The 11,916-nt window shown below is 36.5% G+C and overlaps 1 protein-coding gene across 1 annotated transcript; it reads right to left on the bottom strand.

The window, feature by feature from the left end:
• Positions 1 to 2,461: 2,461 nt before the first annotated feature.
• Positions 2,462 to 3,958, bottom strand: LOC109136342 (uncharacterized). The gene is made up of 2 exons (XM_019252348.1): positions 3,378 to 3,958; positions 2,462 to 3,278 (listed from the first exon to the last, which is right to left on the bottom strand). The coding sequence occupies exons 1-2, from the start codon at positions 3,956 to 3,958 to the stop codon at positions 2,462 to 2,464; spliced, it is 1,398 nt and encodes a 465-aa protein (XP_019107893.1).
• Positions 3,959 to 11,916: the final 7,958 nt, after the last annotated feature.

Raw genomic sequence — 11,916 nt, 5'->3', positions numbered from 1 at the left:
CCAAAAGGAAACAAAAACGCAACAGCACGACTCAAGAGGGATCGCGGGTCGCGACATCCAGCCTTCGTGAGTCGCGACGCTACTCGCGAGTCGCGAGCAGCCCACTACCGTGGCCTGCGAGCTTCACTCGTTCGCCCACAACAACTCCTTTGAGGCTAGCACCAGCCACGCACGCCTACTCCAACCTCAATGACACATCGACACACACGCCAAGCACTTCCACAAACATCCATACTTCACCAATAACAACAACGACAACTAAGATTCCAAGACGCAATCCAAGTAAATCAACCAAAACTTATTCTAACACACTTAGCATACATGCCCAACACAACACCAATCATCGTCACTTGAGGCTAAATCTCATCAACAACGATAACTTCTCAAAATCCAAAGATAACCCATGTGAACTAATGAATCAATTCAACCACAACAACAACAAGGATACAACTAATCAACAAAACTTAACAAGATGATTATAGTAGCAATCCAAGGTATGAAAACAACACCAACAACCATGAAACTACATGTAACTTCAATCATAAAATCCTCTAAGTTCCACCTAGCATGATACTACGTTCTCGAACGTGATTCTAACAGCCTAAGTTCACAATCTATTCTCTATCGAACTAGAATAACGCTAGTTACCTTTTTCTTGAATGTTGAAAACTCTTATTTTGCACTGCTCTGCTCCGATCATGATTTCCGGTGATTAAAAGCTCGGATTCCAAATCGCTCCGGTCAAAGTAAAGAACCAGATGTCATAAACGTTCTGTCCAAATGTGAAGACTATCCAACGGTTAGATCTCCGGTTACGGTTATTTTCGTAAAGGTGCGACAGGGAATAAAACCGGATGACTCGTCTGATTGCAACGAAAACTGCAGTCTCGTCTTCCCCTTTCTTCAAAAACAAATTACATCACGATCAAGATCTTTCCGAGTAGATAGATTTTGACTACTCACACGCTCAATTCGGATAAGAAACGAAGGAGATAGGATGCAAAGAAAATGGGTGTGCAGAAATGGACGAAAACCGAGAAGAGAGAAGAACTCTTTCTCTTCCTCTCTAATGGTTGGACGGAAAATGGGGTTACAAAGCAGCAAAAAATCTGATTAATAACCTTCTTAAGAAATGGTTTAAAGGGTGATTGCAAAGGTGGGTTAATGGAGAATTAAATAGGGAGTTACAAGAGACTCAAAGGTTAGCTTCATAAGCACGCACCAAAACTCTTCATCCTCCACAACATAATTGCTAATTTTCGGCTAGCATGACACCCCACAAGCAATGCAACATTTCATCACCCAATTAGTCGGTCCAACAACGTTATAAAAATGCTACGCGATAAAATGGGATCCTAAACGCCCAAATAAATAACGAAACTAATATAACAACTTAAAATAAAATATATATATATATATATATTACAACATATAAATATATATACACATTTTCATAAAATGTTCCAAAATAATTCAAATAATAAATTATTTATTTTTGTGAAAAGGTAAAATACTATTTTAAAATAAAGAAATACCAAAAATAAAGGGTTAAATTACGGGGTGTTACACATTCGCTCACTGCGGTTATCTTCGACGGATCAACGGAAATTCCCTGTTTTGACACAATTTGGCCAAGAAACGCCACTTCTTCCATCCAGAATTCACACTTCAAGAACTTTGCGTAAAGTCGATTCTCCCTAAGTGTAGATAACACCAATCTCAAGTGCTCTTCATGCTCCTCCTTGTTCTTCGAGTAGATAAGGATATCATCGATGAATACGACTACAAATTTGTCCAAATACTCTCGAAACACTCTATTCATGAGGTCCATAAACATCGCTGGTGCATAGGTTAAACCAAATGGCATCACAGTGAACTCATAGTGACCATACCTTGTCCTAAAGGCAATCTTTGGTATGTCTTTCTCCCTAATCTGCAATTGGTGATACCCTGACCTCAAGTCTATCTTTGAAAATATTTCAGCTCCTCTTAATTGATCAAATAGGTCGTCAATCCTCGGTAACGGATACTTATTCTTAATAGTCACCTTATTGAGATCTCTATAATCGATACATAGCCTCAAGCTTCCATCCTTCTTCTTTACGAATAAAACAGGTGCTCCCCATGGGGAATAACTATGTCTAATGTACCCTTTCTCGAATAATTCCTCTAGTTGCTTGTTGAGCTCCTTCATCTCTGCTGGAGCCATTCTATAGGGTGCTTTTGATATAGGGCAGTTCCAGGAACTAAGTCTATGGTGAATTCTAACTCCCTTTGAGGTGGCATTCCCGGTATATCTTCCGGAAATACGTCTGGAAACTCATTCACCACTTTCACATGTTCTATCTTAAGCTTCTCTTCTCCCAACCTCTACACACTACACAAGAATAACGGAGCTCCCTTACTCACTTGCTTCACCAAGCTTAAGGCTGAAATGATCTTAATTCTACCTTCTTGTGGTTTAGTCTTGAAAGTCACCTTTTTCCCATTTATTCCTCAATCTCACTTTTTGTTCTCCACAAATAATCTCGGCTTTATACTCCTTAAGCCAATCCATTCCTAAAATGATCTCCAAGTCTTCCAATGGAAACTCTATGAGGTTGGTTTCAAAGTCTACATCCCCAATTCTCACAAGGACGTTTTCATATACTCTTGAGCAAGTTACTACTTCCCCAGATGGTAACATAATAGGAATCTCAACATCCCTAGGGTTTTCTAAGCCATATTTTGAAACAACTAACTTTGAAACAAATGAACGTACGATTCCTGAATCAAATAAAGCTTTAACAAAAGTGGAATTAATATAAACATTACCCGTAACTACGTCCTTGGACGTCTCAACTTCTCTAGCGCTTATGACATTCAATCTAGCAACTACAGGCACACTAGGGCCAGCTCCACTCAAAACGGTCTTGTTGTTCTCATTTTGCTTGTTCCCACCTTGATAGTTGTTGCCTCTTGAGTGGTTTCGATTGCCCTGACCAAACTGGTTTCCGCTCTTGCCTTTGTCAATCTTCAACTCAGGGTTCTTGGAGAAGCACTCATACTCTCGGTGACCCAATTTGTGGCAGTAGTTACACTCCACCAGCTTTCCTTCATAATCCTTTCCAGGATGATTGTAGGGGCACCTCTTGCAGAAATACACGCGTTCGTCTCCTTTCTTTCCCTTATTAGAACCATTTCCACCCTTCTGTGGTTGATATTGGCCCCCATTCCTTTGGTCATCAGATTGTCCTCCTTGGTGAAAGTTATTTTGAGGCTTGAACTTCTTGTCGTTCCTATGGAAATTCTAACTAGGATTCTCCTTTCTCTTATTGTTTGAGCTCTCAACTCCAGCTTGTTTCAAATAGGAACCTAAATGAGCAGCTCTATCGTACACTTTCTCTAAGGTCCTAAAAGTTGAACCTCCTAACCCAAGCTTCACCTCAAGACTAAGTCCAGTTTCGAACCTAATAGCCTTTCTTTCCTCAGTGGGTACTAACTCTGGAGCAAACTTCATCAATCCTACAAACTTCTCATAGTACTGCTCCACAGTCATGTCACCTTGCTTCAACTCATCAAACTCAATGGCCTTTTGCCTCCTCAAGAAATTGGGATAAAATTTCTCCTTCATAGCTACTCCGAAAGTCTTCCAATCAAAGTCAGGCCTCGCCATTAACGTCTCCTTATGTTGCGACCACCAAAAGTCGGCTTCCCCCTTGAGGTAATATGCAGCTATAGCTACCTTCCTATTATCGGGACATTGAATAGCATCGAATAGCTTCTCGAAATCCCTAAACCAGTTCTCAAGCTTAACAGGATCACCCTTCCCATCATAAGAAGGCGATTTACTATCGCTAACCCTCTTAAACCAATCAACAGATTTCTTCCTCGGAGGAACTCCTCTTCTAGCTAAATTCGTAGTCACTCGGACTAAATTCCTCAACTGAGCATCAACTCTAGCGTTTCTATCGGCCATTGATCTGCCAAGAAAAAAAATTGACTTAAAAATCGCTTATTGACCCTCAATATAGGTCAAACTACTAAGCAAATGCCACGCTGACATTTAATTCGCAATCTCCTTTCTATGGAACTTTTATACTAACTCTCTTACTAGAGTAGTATATTAAAGCAAAATAGTATTGCTTCGTAGTCATACTACACCTTTCAGTCCAAACTAGACTCCATGCAAGTAGAAAATGCCAATCACGTTGCAATCAAACACTTAGTCACATAAAACACATCAAAAGTGCTACTAGAACATAGAACACTTACTAATCTAAGGCAAATAGAGACTTAGTGACTAATGCGACGCAATGTACATATGCATATGCAATTCCCTTCCCTTTTTGCAATTCGACTTTGAAATACTTTTAAGTTCGAAAACTTTTGTAAAATAAGGTAATAAAAACCTTGGAGCTCTCATACCACTTTGTAACACCCCCACGACTCCTCCTTATATGAACTAGGAGAAATTGCGGGAGTTGTTATGCCACACATGATAATACGTAAGGCTAATCAGAGAATACAGCGGAAGTCTTTTAAAATAAACTGAAAATACTTTAATAGAACTGAAATACGAAAGTATAAATGAGTTACAAACTCGGAGACTATCCCATACTAGTCCCATCACTAGTGGAAAAAACTTCTTTTGCTACTTTACAAATGCTTGGGTTATTTAAACAACCCAAGCATTTGACAGCCTTTCTATTTTTTTTTAAAAAAAAATCACAAATGCTTGGGTTTTTCAAAACAATCGGAGCATTTTACTATTTTAATAAAACTTTATTTATTTATTTATTCTCTTTTTCCCCATTTTGCTTATTGGAATTACAAACCCCATACAGCCATACATACCCCCTTTCTCTCTTCTCTTTTCCTCTCTGCCTCCTATTTTCATTTCTCTTCGTCGACTTAAGGTTTCTTCAAATTAAGAGTCATATATCAGTAGCTTTTGGTGAACAACAACCATCCATTTTTTTAGCTTCGATCATGTCGATAATGGTGGATTTGTGTGCTTAGAAAAGAAATAGAAGTGCGAAGTTGATTCCTAACCTAGTGAGCAAAACCCTACTGATCTTGATAGAGAAGATTCTGACGACGTTCTTGAGGATGTTCACCCGAAATTTAAGCGCAATCGTGTTGTTAGAGCTGCAACCGCTGCTAAATTTGACCATATTAGCTTGAATGGTGAGTTAAATTCGATTTAGGGTTTTGATTTTCGATTCTTATGATTCGATGTTGAAAAATTAGTGCCAAATTAGCCGAGTTCATTATCGCTAATCTGTAATGTGGTTGATTTGGACTTCTAGTGTGGCTTTGTTATCTGTTTAATCGAATTTATCTATAATATGCTTGATTTAGTTAGACGTAGAATTTAGTTGATTTCGAGTAATCTACATGTTATATTATGTATTTTGAGCAATCTTGAAGTATATGTTTATGGGTAATTTACATCTTTCTCTGTACTAATCAGACATGAAGAGCAGTTTAATTGTTAGTATTATGACAAAATTGCGGAAATTTGAGTATTATGTGATTTCTTTTTCTAACAATTAAACTGTTCTTCTTGACAAAACCAACAAAACCAACAAATTAAACCGCTCTTCATGTCTTCATGACATAAACTGCTCTTCATACTCATAATATTGAGGAGCAGCGTTAGTATTTTGGTCTTCATAAACTGCTCTTCATACTCATAATAAACTGCTCTGATTTCTTTTTCTACAGAGACGAACTAATCACTAGAATTCTTGTTCATTTAAATTGGTAAGTTTCTATCCATTTTCCAGCTTTTGCTTAATTATGATCTACATTTCTTAATTCTAATCTACTTTCACCAGAAGACATGATAGTCATACGTTTGATTTTACCATTAATATTTGAGTTACGTATTGTAAAATTATGACAGTTTTATATTAATGGTGAAAGGCTCAGACTACAGATATGTACTTGTAAGTGTGTTTTGGAAAGAAATGGGTAAATTGTAATGCATTGTGAAAGAAAATTGACTACAGGTTATTATTTTTAGGGGCACACAACTATATCTGTTGATGACACGTTAAAAGTTATAGCTTGTCGGTAAGTTGTCTACTTTCGGTTTTGATGTTTGCTTTTTTTTTTGTTTCATTAGTATCCATATTCGGATTTTTGGAAAGTCTAATTTGAGGATTTATAATTGTTTCCAGCGAACAGCAAAAGAAGTTGTGAGCCCTTGAGATGGAGGTGGCTGCTGCTAGAAAAGAAGGATTTGTTACAAAATACTCTGTGGGGAATGATGTTATTGGTAAGAAGAAACTTTTAGCTGTTATGGGAATTACTACACAGTTCGGGCGGAGGAGGAATAGAGATGCCATTCAAAAGGCATGGATGCCAACTGGTAATGAGTTTCATTTGTCTATAGTCCTCATCATATATGTTAGGCATAACCTTCATAGTTGAATCTGTGTAAGAGCTGCATTAAAGAAGCTAGAGAATGAGAAGGGCATTGTTTCGAGATTTGTAATTGGAAGAAGGTTTGTGTTTGATGGTGTGGATCGCTGTTAACTAGCCCTGTTCTTTATATTTAAACTTCAACTAAAAATCAGCTATCTTGCAGTGCAAACCGTGGAGACAGTTTAGGCAGAGAGATTGATGTTGAAAACCGGCAGACCAATTACTTCATGATTCTTGTATGTTCACATCCATGATCTCTTTCCATCTAGAATTTGTCCGAGGGCTTAGCTTGTTGAACCATGAGCTGGGTCTTTTAGGAGTTTGTTTGCACTAAAGAGCTTCAGGCACAGTTTCTTACTCTTTACCATACAGGGGTAGAGTGTGAACTTCAGCTATGCTCTTATCATTCTATGGTTGATTCAAATAACTGCACATATGAAATCAAAAGCTATTGTAGACCATTTTGACTTGGGTGTATATATATTAATCAACATGTCCTTATTTTTTCTTTTCTTTTCTGTCTTTGGGATGATCATATAGAGGCACCACAGGAGAATCCTAAAAAGACAAAATTGTTTTTGGCTCACGCCACTGAAGCATGGGAGGCTGAGTTTTATGTCAAAATCAATGATGATGTTTATGTTAAGATAGGTATGTGTGTTCTCGTGGAAAAATAGAGTATGTCTGTGGGGTGTTTGTATAAAGTACTTGAGAGCTTTGACTATGAGAGCTCTGTGGTGGAAGTCCAGGATGTCAAAATGGGGTGTAAAAAAAAATTCCCCTCTATTTTGCAGCCTACTTTGCCGCTTCTTTAATTTAGTGAATATATCCACAAGCTATGAGGACATCCAAACAGAGGGTCACACCCAATTTTGTCTTGTCAGCTTGGTAATATTAAGTTGAATACTTGAATGAAAATTCTAATCAGTGAAGTACAATCTTGTCATTTCAATATTTCATGATATTGCATTCAAGGAGTTCTCTTTTTTTATCTTATTTTCAAGGTCTTTAAAATAGAAGTCTCTTTGTTGAATTTATATGATACCACAAGTTGTTTCTCCTCAGTATTGGTACTTTTAATTACTGACTAGTGAAAGTCTTTGTTCTCTGCAACTCATAGTTTTCCACATGGTCCTTTTTGAAGTATATTTTACCTTCATATGTTGGAGTTGCAAATATGATCTCCTCCCTAATGTCCAGATAATTTTTTTTGTTTTTATGTAGGATAATGTGCACGTCCACCGTGTGAGATAGTGCCATCAATTTTTAGTGAGTTAGAACATAAACCTCATCTTCAGCAAAGCTTCTTTCTCTCTTCCCAGGTTGGTGTTCAACAAACCACTAGGAACAGTTGAGCTTTCTTTTCCTGTTGCATGGATGAAAAAATGTCTTATATAGTTATATCATCGTGAACTAATGTCACTAAACTAAAATCAAGATGTACCATGTAACCACAATGTTATGTTGCTATTGGGGTTATTACTAGCAATTAATGAAGTTAGGATTTGCCAATTATATGGAGGAAGCCTTTGTTCAACCACTGGCAGCTGCTCTTGGAATGTGTAAAAAATAGAATCTAAAACGGTTATGGGGAACTGCACTGAATTGTCTTTTCTGTGGTTATCAGTTTAGAGGCTTAGTTCCAAAGGCTTCTATATCTGATCTGGAATCCATTGGACGCTATATTTGCGAGGATGACCAGGAGAACCTCAAAAGACAATATGGAAAGGATGATGGAGATCGATCAAGAAATTGTTTTTCTCATGCATTTATGGCAATCTTGTTAAACAGCAGTTTTGGCATTCCATTCGATGAGAAGAGGTACTGCTTCCATTTCTCTCCAATTTCTAAAAAGATATGCTTTTTAGTTTTTACTCTTCCACATTCTTTTTGCTAATTAATTTTGACATCTGTGTTGTGAAAGTTAAATTGAGTCGGGCTAACTTTTCCATTATTACCAAGCAATTTGACTTTACATAATTGAAGTAAATGATTACCTTTATAAGCTAATTTTGACATGTGATTTTGTCATACTTCTCCATTATCATTGCAACATTACTCTGTTTCAAATTAAACTTGGTGAAACTTTAATGGTGAAAGGCTCAGGCTGCCTATAGACTGCCTATGGTGAAACTTTTGAGATTTTTTTTTTGCAATTATAATATTTTGTTGTTTATACTTGTGTCATTTTTTTATTTGATTAATAAAATTTTAGTTTATATCCTTCTTATATATGTTCTTTTGATTCTTATAAGAGTTAGTCTTTAAATTAAGTGGGGATAGTGGGTTATGAGTTGTTTGTATGCTGCATGATAGGGGTTGCCACTAAGCTTCTGTACAATTTTTTTTTAAAAAAAAACTAGTAAATGCTCCGGTTGTTAAGAAAAAACCGGAGCACTTATGCTATAAATGCTCTGTTTTTTCCTTGACAACCGGAGCATTTAACAATCAAATGCTCCGGTTTTTTAAACAACCGGAGCATTTGGTGTCCCAAATGCTCCGGTTGAAAACGGAGCATTTGGTAAAATGCTCAAATGCTCGTATGGCTTCTGCTACGGGTCAAATACAGAGCATTTGTGGGCTTTTTAACCGGAGCAATTGATGTTTTTTCCACTAGTGTGCATCTTCAAAACAAGTCAAACCTTGACCCCAGTGGTCAAGAAAAGTCAAACGTAAAGTTCAAGATAACTTAAATAAGAAAGTACTTGTGTACTAAAATTCCCATCCAAATGCTTATGATTCCAATGCACATCAAGAACTTGTACCTGAAACTTTTCCTCTCAGCTCTGCTCGCCAAATGGGTCATCACAGGGTCGTTGAGGAAAAACAACAAACCAAAAGAAAACAAAGAAACACATACATCAGCAATGTTGAGTACATAACACTACTAAACTGATGCAAATAATAATGCATGCAATCCTCAACCACTTCGGCTTACTCTTCTTACGACTCTACATGCGACAAGCATATAACTGAACTTACTAAATACTTTCTATTTGGCAATGAACGGGCACCGTCCTCCTCTTGGAATCATACGGGCTACTATTCCTTGTATAAGAGATCCCACACCTCTTACTAAAGTTCCATAAACTTTAAATAACTTGACTCGAGAAATTTAAGCTTGTTAGTAATGAACGAGGGTGAGAGTGAGCCTGTAGACTCAACATCTCAGAGATAAAGAATACGATTGACATCTAGTTCACTCAAAGATCTTGATAATTGGAATTCCATAAACTTGCTTGATAAAATAAAAGCATTAGCATCGTCATGCTAAGCTATATATGCAGGAGTATAGTTTCACACTAACTCCCCCCTTATGTTCAATACGCTGGGGATCCATACCAAGAGTTTTATTGCCAAAGCCCATTATGTGAGACACAATCACAATAATACATCTAGCAAATAAATCAATTTCTTATCTTTCTTTAACAAGTGAATGCAACAAACACCATAATTAACTCAATTCTAAATTCTTTGAGACCTTGCTCATCTTATTACTTTAATGACTCCATGAGTCCTTTTCTTACTTTCTTAAGGATCCATGATCCAATCAATTGAGTCCTTGCTCAATGATTAAACTGCTTGTGAGACCTTGCTCAATACTTTAACTTGTGAGACCTTGCTCAATAACTTTAAAACTTGTGAGACCTTGCTCAACAGAATATAACTTCTAATGAGACCTTGCTCACTAATGTATATAACTTCTAATGAGACTATGCTCAATAAAATAAATAACTTATAATGAGACCTTGCTCAATAAAATACATAACTTATGATAGACCTTGCTCAAAAATATATAACCCAAATGAGACCATGCTCAATAAAATATTCTCAGGCAAGCCCTAGCTTCAAGAATAACTTTAAATATCTTTAATCATGCTCAAAAGCAATTAACATAAATCACATGCCTTTTAAATATAGGAATAACTCAAAAGTTTCATTCCTAATCTCCTTTCTAAGTTTTCAACATGTACTCAAACAATTATAAGGCATAAGTCTCTCCTTACTCCTCATGCTCAATAAATTAAATAACCTTTGAAACTACTAAAGTCAAGGTCAAAGTGTACGTACCTTGGTAACCCACAAAAATTAATAGTCAAAAGTTTGACTTGCTTTTATTATGCTTGAAACCTACCAACAATAAAGTACTATCAGTTAGTACTTACCAACAACAATTCAAGGCTACTTATAAATAAAAATCAGCACTTTTAAAATTATTAACAAAGCTGATTTTTGTTTAAAAAAAGGCTTTAAAAACTATTTTAAAGTCATAACTCAAAAACCTTTACTAGTAGGCAAAACCCACTATAACTAATACTTAAAACTTCATAAAAACTACTATTTCCCTAATAGTTTACTGCTGTAAATTAATTAATAATAATGACAGAATTTTTTTTTTTACAAGTGGTTCGAAAACCTCATACCAAAGCTACACTCACGAGCACCACCGACGCAGCAGTAGCAGGGCGGCAGTCGCCACCACTGCCGGCACGATGGTGGCCCAGACGACACTTCAGCGGTGCCCAGCCGGCTCCCCACCATGACGGGTGACCGGAAAACTCAAGCTAAAGGAGGGACAAGAGAAGGTGAGAGAAAAATAAGGAAGAAAATCCCAAAAATTTTAGAAAAATAGTTACCTTTTTGCTTCCCTTTGATATTTGCAAGATCTTCCTATATTTTTCTAAAACAAAACTAGATTAGAACTTGAACTTTGAAGAAAATTAGTTGAAGAACTTACTTGAGGAAGAACAAGGGTTTGAGAGGAAAACCCACTTACTCCTTTTTGAGGAAATGGTGGCTAGTCAAGAAGATGGAGAATGATGGGAAACTTAGGTTTCCCCCCCTTATATAGTGGTAGTTGATTTGGGTAAAAGACCAAAATGCCCTTACTCATCAAATTGCCAAAATACAATTGATGATCAATTTCCAAAATAATCTTCCTACTAATATTAATAAAATACTTCCTTGAAAAGACAAAAATACTTCTTTGTGAAAATATATACTCAAATACTCTTTTGGTAAATTGACCAAAATACCCTTCTGCTCTCAAATACTAAAATTGGATAGCTTTAATAATTCAAAAATGATTAAAACTATTTAATTAAATATCTCAAAAATATGGGGGATTACACTTTCATACAATAAAACAAGTAGTCCAAGTTCATAAGAATGTCAAAACCTATTTTCCATCATATTAATGTTAAATACACAAATGCTTAGCTTACCCCCACACTCAAACTTTTCATTACCCTCAATGAAACAAAAGATAAAAGGAAGAGGAAAATTAGCTGGTTAAATGTATGTTATGCTCGCTGCTTGAATATTTTTCATGTATGCTTTCGAGCTGTAACTTTCCTTAAAAGAAAGTCCAGAGCTCCAACAATCTTCTGTTGTTCTATGATGGCATCGTTATTTCATAATCCATTGTATCAACATTTGTTTCAATCTTGTGATGTCTTGGACATCTACCACTGTATTAGAGGGCTATAGTCCTCATCAAGT

The sequence above is a fragment of the Beta vulgaris genome, chromosome 4, assembly GCF_026745355.1.
Source record: "Beta vulgaris subsp. vulgaris cultivar EL10 chromosome 4, EL10.2, whole genome shotgun sequence".
NCBI lineage: Eukaryota > Viridiplantae > Streptophyta > Magnoliopsida > Caryophyllales > Amaranthaceae > Beta > Beta vulgaris.
The sequence above is the reverse complement of the archived record's forward strand: the minus strand, read 5'-3'. Positions and strand labels throughout refer to the sequence as shown.